The sequence below is a fragment of the Vanessa cardui genome, chromosome 25 (genome assembly GCF_905220365.1).
Source record: "Vanessa cardui chromosome 25, ilVanCard2.1, whole genome shotgun sequence".
Lineage (NCBI taxonomy): Eukaryota > Metazoa > Arthropoda > Insecta > Lepidoptera > Nymphalidae > Vanessa > Vanessa cardui.
The window spans coordinates 9,949,090-9,958,151 of record NC_061147.1 but is presented as its reverse complement, the minus strand read 5'-3'; the positions used below and the strand labels follow the sequence as shown (position 1 = coordinate 9,958,151).

The following is a 9,062-nucleotide window of genomic DNA, read 5'->3' as shown; positions in this document are numbered from 1 at the left end:
CTGACGAGCGGCGCGGGAGCTGCTCTGCGACTTGCGCCCGTGTGCGCGGAAGGGTACATTTCATGACTGACTTCATTGTCTGACTTCATGATAATTTAATAATGCGATTCAATGAAATCCATTATTTTTAAGGAACCGAAAAAGTGCATTTTTGGTGCACTAAAAAAAACGAATTCAGCACAAAAATGTCAGTCTCACTGTAAACGAGCCGAATCAAATGTAAGTAAATTTAGGCTTTGGCAAGTTTCAGATCGCTACTCCTCGGCCGCTCTGTGTCCGCCGCCAACTTCCTGAGGAGAATTTTTAAGGAAATTGCCTCCCTCCACGCGAGCCTCCGCCTTCTTAATAAATTCGCAAAACTCGGCAGTCCATTGTGTATTCTGATTTATGCATTTGTCTGCGCGACAGTCTGCACCGCTGCGATCCGCTTCACCTTAATTAATACGCTTTATAGATGTTTAATTATCTGTGATGGAATCATTTATGGCATAAATTTACCGATGGTTTTGGTGCGCCGGAGACATTATAGTGGTCAAGAGGGAATTTGTATTATCGAGAATAAAAGCCACTAAAGATTTATACAGTCAGAAATATTGATTGTAAGATACACAAATATGTATACGGTCAAACATACATGACACATGACACAAAATAGTACATGGGGTGATAGATTGTAGTAATCTTCTACATAAGCTTCAAATCAATGTTCCTTCTCATAACCTTTTAAATATTCCGACATTTCAATCAAACCTAGGAAATAACGCTGCTGTTCCAAGATGTAATATCTAACTCGATATTCATCGTTACAGCTTGTCCAAATTCAGAGCGTGTCTCAATAAAGTTTTAACGTAATATTATTAATACAATAAATATTATTAATACAATAATAAAAAAGTTTAGTGTTCGACACTATACACTATTACCTGATCCGTAGGGCTCCTAATTCAAAACACTTTGCACTGCACATATACTTTATTACTCAACACAAGACACAATATTCATTACATAAAGAAACTAAATACCTTATCATTTGTAAGAAACAAAAAGATAGCGCGATTTAAATACGTACAGCGCCATCTATTGATGATTATATAAACTACAAATAACATAACGAATTTAAATGAAAACACCTAGAATTTCGACATTCCGCCCATCAAGGACTTGTCCTTCCAATAAACAATAAATAACAAAATTAACAAGAAATATATTAAAACTTATACCAAAATACAAACGTAAGCAATATAATAGACAATAAAAAAAATACAGTTCTTCACTAGTAGAAACAATAACAAACAGATTTGGCTAAGTAACAAAAAAAAAACTTAAGTTCATATTAGGTAACAATAACATGTTGTAACATTAAGAAATATAGGGGCAACCGCCCACCCTCTAAATTATTTTTTCTCATGCGAACAAGATTTAGGTAAAAAACAAAGTTTGCTAACAGGTCTTTTTAGAAAATTATTTTTACATTTGATAGTTACAACTCTTGTAATGTTATCCTTGCCAGTATGCTTCTGTATAATTTTCCCTAATATCCACTTAGCTGGAGGAACATTGTCTTCCTTAACAATGACAATATCATTTATTTCTGGTTCGGTTCTATTTGTGGTCCATTTGTATCTTTGGTTAAGAAGTACTAAATATTCTCTAGACCATCTTTTCCAAAAGTCATTCACCATCTTTTGTATCAGCCGCCATCTTTCAATGCCAGTAATGTGATCATCTGTGTGGTCTCTATCTGGTATTGTGATAAGTGGCTCGCCCACAAGAAAATGCCCTGGAGTTAATGGTAGAAGATCATCAGGATTATCACTGAGTTGAGAAATTGGACGCGAATTTAAGCATGCTTCAATCTGCGCTAGTACCGTGGATAATTCCTCATAAGTCAAAGTGCTGTCACCAACGACTTTTCTCAAATGCGTCTTTACAGAACGCACCCCAGCTTCCCAAATACCACCGAAATTGGGAGAGTGTGGAGGATTAAAGTGCCATTTGGTTCCTTCGTTATTAAGTATTGTAGCTATTTCATTAGGCAACTCAGATTTAGCTGCATTAAACATCTCACTTAGGATTTTATCAGCGCCGACGAAATTGGTGCCATTATCACTGAATAAATCTTGGCACCTGCCGCGTCTGGACACAAATCTTCTAAAGGCAGCTATAAAACCTTTAGCTGACAATTCAGATACTACTTCTAGATGTATCGCACGAGTTACCATGCAGATGAATAGTGCGATGTACCCTTTATAAGACCTTGTTCCTCTACCAGGTGACACTCTTACATTAATTGGACCTGCATAATCAACACCTGTAGATTTAAAGGCTTTACTTGGTTTAAGTCTTACCTCAGGTAACTGTCCCATTAAAGGTGTTTTATTTATTTTCGAATATCTCAAGCACGTAACGCATTCTCTATAGCACTTCTTTACTTGATCTCTGCCTCGTATGATCCAGTATCTCTCACGCAATATATTAAGCATGACCTGAGGACCACCATGCAATGTTTTCTCATGAGCATCCCTAACAATTAACTGGGTAAGATGACTGTTAGCAGGCATAATCAATGGATGTCTAGTGCCATAGCGTGCGTTTGCGAACTTAATTCGTCCTCCTACTCTTAAAAGCCCATCTTTATCGAAGAAAGGATGAAGAGTGTTAAGAACACTTTTTTTACGCACGCATCCCCGATTTTTGATTTCCTTAACATCCTCACAAAATCCTATGTCTTGAGCTTGCCTTATGCAAATTAGTAATATGTTCTCTAATTCGTCTGTCGTTATAAATTTTGGAATTTTAATTTTTTCTTCTGCTTGTAATCTAGTTAAGGTTAAAAATCTCTTGCAACGTGATAAAATTCGAAGCATTTTAGACAATGATGAAAATCTAGTCCATAGAAATTTAGTTTCAGATTCTTTTACTGTAGTATAAGCTTTAATAACCCGCTCTTCTTCATGTGTAGAAAAATCTGATTTATCAGATTTAACCATAATAATTATCTTGCAGCCATGGGGGCCCGTTCCACCAGAGCTGATGACATGATAATTCTGTCGATTGTAGGCCTCTTGATGCGCAGTCAGCTGGATTCATATCCGTCGCTTGGTGGCCCCACTGATCATATTCAATTATGTTAATGATTTCCGAGACTCTGTTGCTCACAAAAGTCGTCCAGCGATTAGGTAATCCCTTTAACCATGCTAACACAACAGCTGAGTCGGTCCATGCGTATACATCTTTTTTCGGTATGTTCAAAATTTGAGATACCTCGTATAGTAGTTTTGCAGCTAAAACTGCACCACAGAGCTCCAATCTTGGAATAGTTACCTCCTTTTCTATTGGAGACACTTTAGTTTTAGCGGTTACTAAGCTCACGTGAACTTTACCTTGAGCGTCTATCGATCGACAATAAACAACCGCCGCATAAGCTGACCTGGATGCATCAGCAAATGCATGCAATTCTCGGTGAGAGTTCTCAGTCAGGTGCATCCATCTCGGAATTTTTATGTTCGTTAGGTTAGATAAATTTGATCTAAAACATAACCATTCCTCTAACAGTTCTTCAGGTATTGAATCGTCCCATTCTAAATTTGCTCGCCACAATTTTTGAATATAGATTTTGGCTTTTACTATAACAGGCGCTATCCATCCCATGGGGTCGTATAGCCTGGCAATATCAGAAATTACGTTTCTCTTTGTTATAACATCCTTAACGGCTCCTAAGTTAACCGTATATTCAAATTGATCTGTAGTGCGATTCCAGCTTATTCCCAAAACCTTTAAAGTATCATTTGCCTTAATATGAATTGATTGATCCAAATTAGTATTCTCTTTATTTAGATATTGTAAGAAAACCTCACAATTACTACTCCATTTCTGAAGTTGAAATCCAGCCCTCTGCAATAGTTCGTTCATTTCCTTGTACATTAATTTAGCTTCTTCTTCCGATCTACATGTGGTCATGAGATCGTCAACGTAAAAATCTGTCGAAACTTTTTCTGCGGCAATTTTATATTTATGTCCTTCATCTTTAGCAACTTGTTGTAAACTTTTAACTGCGAGATAAGGCGCACAAGCTGTACCAAAAGTTAGTGTAAGTAATTTGAAGTGTTGCACTGGTTGATTAGTATGAGCTCTCCAAAGTATACGCTGATATTTTGTATCTTCTTCATGTACTCTAACTTGACGATACATTTTAACGATGTCAGCTACTATAGCAATTGCTCCACATCGCCACCTCATCAACAAATGCCTTAAGTCTTGTTGCAATTTTGGACCAATCATCAGACTTTCGTTTAATGAGATATTATTTACTCCCTTTTGAGATCCGTCAAAAACTACTCTCAATTTAGTGGTGTCTTTATCTTCCCTGATTACTGCATGATGGGGAAGATAAACTGCTGTAGAATCTTCAATTTCTAGATGACTGTCTATTGCTTTCATGTGATTCAAAGAAATATATTCTTCAAGAACTTTCTGGTATTCATCATAGTGCTTTTTATTTCTCAATAGTCTTCTTTCGGTTGAATAGAATCTCTTTAAGGCCAACTCTTTAAATTGCCCTTCTTCACAATCCGGCTTTACTTTTTTGAACGGCAGTCTGACCACGTACCGCCCATCGTAATCTCTCGTAGTTGTTGATTGATATAACTCCTCACATTTAATTTCTTCCTTAGTAAGCCTTTTTTTAAAAATATTATTAGGTTCTGTTTCAAGTTCCCAAAATTGTTTCAAAAGATCGTCTTCTCTGATTTGAAGGTGCATATTAATAACTCTTCTTTCTTTTGTACTTGTGTTTTTTGATACTCTTCCTGATAGTATCCATCCAAAAATCGTATTTTGCGCGATCAAATTGCCTCTTGGATACTTGATTAAGCCTTCAGTTAAGATTTCACTGTAAGCTTCAGCTCCCAATAACAGATCAATTTTGCTAGATGTTGCGTAGCCCGGATCTGCTAGGAAAAGATCTTCGACTCCTAAGCTATTAGGTGATGTTACATCTCTCGACGGAAGTAACCATGAAAATGATCGCAGTACATATGCATCTACTTGAATTGAATTTTCTGGATTCTGGCGTGATTCTACATGTAGAGAAACCATGTATTTCACTCTCGTTTCACCAGGCCCCAGACCTGACACCCAACCATTCACTGGTGAGCGCTTTAGTCCAAGCAGTTGCGATGTAGCTTCTGTGATGAAGGACGCCTGTGAACCTTGATCTAATAGTGCTCTTATATAGTGTTCACAGCCGTTCCGTGCTCTACTTTTCAAAAGTGCAGTTGCTAATAGAACTTCATTGGGTTGATGATTCTCGTTTGCAAAATTAGATACAATTTTCGTCTCGGTTCCCAAAGAAGTTGATTGTTGTGAAAGGTTTTCAGATTCAATATTGTCAGAATTTTGATATAAATTCTCAGTAGTACTTAAAAACCCTTGTATTGTTTCTTTGTTATAGTGCAAAAGTGTGTGATGACGTCTGCCACATTTTTGACAGCTCTTTGACAGTCTACAATTTTTTACTGAATGATTCGGTGCTAAGCAGTTAAAACATAGTCCTTTCGATTGAACAAAGTCTTGTCTCTCTTTTGGCTGCTTGCTACCGAACTTCTTACATGCGAAAAGATTGTGATTCTCTTCACATAGTGCACAAACGGGATCCTTATATTTTGTTTTATTTTGATCAAGAACTGATGCGTGAAATGATCTTGACTTCTGTGCATTTTGTGTTATTTTAGACTTTATTGGCTCAATCATTTCTAGCGCACGAAATCTAGCTTCTAAAAACTCAGCAAGTTGACTCCATTTTGGTATTTCATTTGAGTCAATATTACTCATTTGTATTTCCCACTGTTTATGTGATTCGGTATCTAATTTAGAAATTACTAGATATACTAAAATCGCATCCCAAGATGTTATGTCAACGCCCAAATTCTTTAACTGTTTAAGGCAGCTTAACGTAGTATCAAGAATAAATTTTACTCCATTAGCCGATTCATGACTCATTTGTTTAATGGAAAACAGTGTCTTTAAAATAGCATTACAATTAAATCTTTTATTATCGTATCTCTTTTTCAAAAGTATCCACGCCTCCTCATAGTTCGCATCAGTAATTGTTAAATTGCGTAGTAAGGTTTCGGGTTCGCCATTCAAACAACCTTTTAAATAATGAAGTTTTTGTACATTCTTTAACTTTTTATTGTTGTGAATTAAACTTTCGAATAAATCATGAAAAGATTGCCATTCGTCATATTTTCCATTAAAGGAGGGTAGTTTAATTAATGGTAAATGAACATCACTCTGCATTGAACACGATCCCGTAGTTGACATAGAAACACTAACATTATCAGCCTCATTTGTAGACTTAAATTGTTCGAGTTTATTTTTTAATAATGACTTGTAGGTAGTGTAAAATTCTTCAAATTGTTCGTAAAGATCTTCAGTAAAATATGAAATTTCCTTTTTTATATCTTTAGTAGCGTTCTTTACAATTTCGCGATGATCGGACTTAAATTCGTTCCATAATGTTTCTACTGACTCCAACCTTGATTCAATATAACCTTTAGTCAATCTCTCTTTGGGTGATTTTTTAAAATTTCTTTCTGTCCTTATTAAATTTTCTAACCGATCTTCTTGCACGCGAATTAATGACTGCATCTTTATTTTCAATAGTTTATAAAGTTAGTACACAATAAAGTTCACTATTGTCGTTAATAATTGTTCAAACTGTCTAAAGTATTCACAAATCAAGAATACTTATAAAGTTCAAGGGTTATTCTATAAATAAATTTACAGGCGAAATTTAACTATTTCCTTGAAAGGTAAACTTTTAAAGTCAATGCACACATTAAATTTTACTAAGTCCCTTTAAAGTGAATTTTTTCTAAGTCCGTACAACACTGAATTTAATGTGTCTTTTTAAAGCGAAATTTTTACAAGTCCACAAACACGAATTTTAACTAAGTCTTTTTAAACGAAATTTTTACAAGTCCACAAACACGAATTTTAACTAAGTCTTTTTGAAGCGAAATTATTATAAGTCCACGAACACTGAATTTAACTAAGTTATTTTTTACCGCGAATTGCACTATGTCCTTATTTTCACTGATTTTAACTTAGTATCTATTACTTACAGTTTGTTCCCGGGTTTCGGCACCATAATGTTCGACACTATACACTATTACCTGATCCGTAGGGCTCCTAATTCAAAACACTTTGCACTGCACATATACTTTATTACTCAACACAAGACACAATATTCATTACATAAAGAAACTAAATACCTTATCATTTGTAAGAAACAAAAAGATAGCGCGATTTAAATACGTACAGCGCCATCTATTGATGATTATATAAACTACAAATAACATAACGAATTTAAATGAAAACACCTAGAATTTCGACATTTAGTTTATAAGCTTTTTCTTAATTTTAAGATTTGAATTTGTATTTTTACTTCCATTTATTACGTTTTCACTTTTAATTTATTTACTATAATTGAAGGAGCACATACATATGTTGTGTAACCTTTATACACTTTTTATTTTTAATGTGTAATTAGTGTGTATCCTTTGTTAGGGACTCATAAATAAATAAATATATAAATAAAAAACATAGGCACAGTGTATAAGGATTATAGACTGTACGAGCACACACAGTAACAATACTAATTTATTCAATTGGCATTGGTCGTAGTCGGACTAATAAAAACAGTGCAACTGCGTTCGCGCAGTAAGTCCGCTTCCTAAGGGGATAGCAGATGATTCAAAGAAGAAGGCAAAAAGATCTCGAGCCACTGTATAACACTAACGAGGACTAGGTGGATCCAAGAAAGGCAGAGTGAGCCAATGTAACTACAGGCACAAGGGACATAACATTTTTGTTCCCAAAGTTGGTGGCACATTGACGATGTAAGGAATAGTTAATATTTCTTACAGGGTCATTGCCTATGGGTGATGGTGACCACTTACCATCAGGTGGCCCATATGCTCGTCCGCCAACCTATACCATAAAAAAAACCCTTTGAAGATTAAGACCGTTTATGTGTCCGTTCGAGAAACAGTAATTATAAGAAACAATCCTAACAAAATTATTTCTTAAAAATAATAAGTTTATTTTTAAAATTAGCGATAGTAGTAACATGAAGCGGACATTAGGAAAAAAGATTTTCTTTAAGTGATTTGTAAATTTTAGATAAATAAAAACTACCTATATAGAATTCGTTTGCAAATATAACAAGTTTCACGGTGAATTGAAAATAAAATCGCATGCAAAGGAGGCCTTATCACTAATAGCGATCTCTCGCAGACAACCTCGGGTGTACGAGTTTAGTAATAGACTATTGGGTTGGTATCTTTCTACTTAAATTCCAGTATATTTTGTGTAGTTCGAAAACAGTCACCATTCTGCCGTTCGGCTGGAAGTAAATGTTGTTTCAGTAGAACGAAGACGGAATCCTCTTCGCGTTATTGGTTACCAGGACTGGTTTGATTTTATCGTAAGTTGAATGTGGAAGAGTCGAAATGGCCCAGTGGTTAGAACGCGTGCATCTTAACAGATGGTTGTGGGTTCAAACCCAAATTCATGTGCTTAATTTGTCTTCCTAATTCATCTTGTGCTCAGCGATGAAGGAAAACATCGTGAGGAAACCTGTATGTAATTCTGCCACATATGTATTCCACCAACGCGCATTGGAACAGCGTGGTGGAATAGATATGTGGCAAAGGGAGAGGAGACCTTTATCCCAGAAGTGGGAATTTAAAGGCTGTTGTTGCTGTTGAGTGTTGAGCTGGCACATAATATGATGATCGAAGTGCTTATAAAATTAGTTACAAATACTTCATTATACTTAAGTCATATAATTTGGACATACAAATAATAAGTAAATGCTATCGATTGTTTTTCAACGCTTTGAAATTATTTCTCAATTTAACTTTAATACTCAATAATTGACGATCTTAAATCGTAATAGAGTTATTTTTATTAACCGCCATTAACCTGTATAGCAATTACCATGTTTGGAATTTCAAAAATGATGAATTTTCCTGCGCAATTTCAACTCTAATCCT

At 35.3% G+C, this 9,062-nt stretch overlaps 2 protein-coding genes across 2 annotated transcripts; both read right to left on the bottom strand.

The window, feature by feature from the left end:
* Nucleotides 1-254: 254 nt before the first annotated feature.
* Nucleotides 255-2,561, bottom strand: LOC124540395. The gene is made up of 2 exons (XM_047117898.1): nucleotides 1,472-2,561; nucleotides 255-433 (listed from the first exon to the last, which is right to left on the bottom strand). The coding sequence occupies exons 1-2, from the start codon at nucleotides 2,559-2,561 to the stop codon at nucleotides 255-257; spliced, it is 1,269 nt and encodes a 422-aa protein (XP_046973854.1).
* Nucleotides 2,562-2,982: 421 nt separating this feature from the next.
* LOC124540394 lies at nucleotides 2,983-7,310 on the bottom strand. The gene has a single exon (XM_047117897.1). It carries the CDS (start codon nucleotides 6,649-6,651, stop codon nucleotides 2,983-2,985), a length of 3,669 nt encoding a protein of 1,222 aa, XP_046973853.1. The 5' UTR covers nucleotides 6,652-7,310.
* Between the last annotated feature and the right edge of the window lie 1,752 nt (nucleotides 7,311-9,062).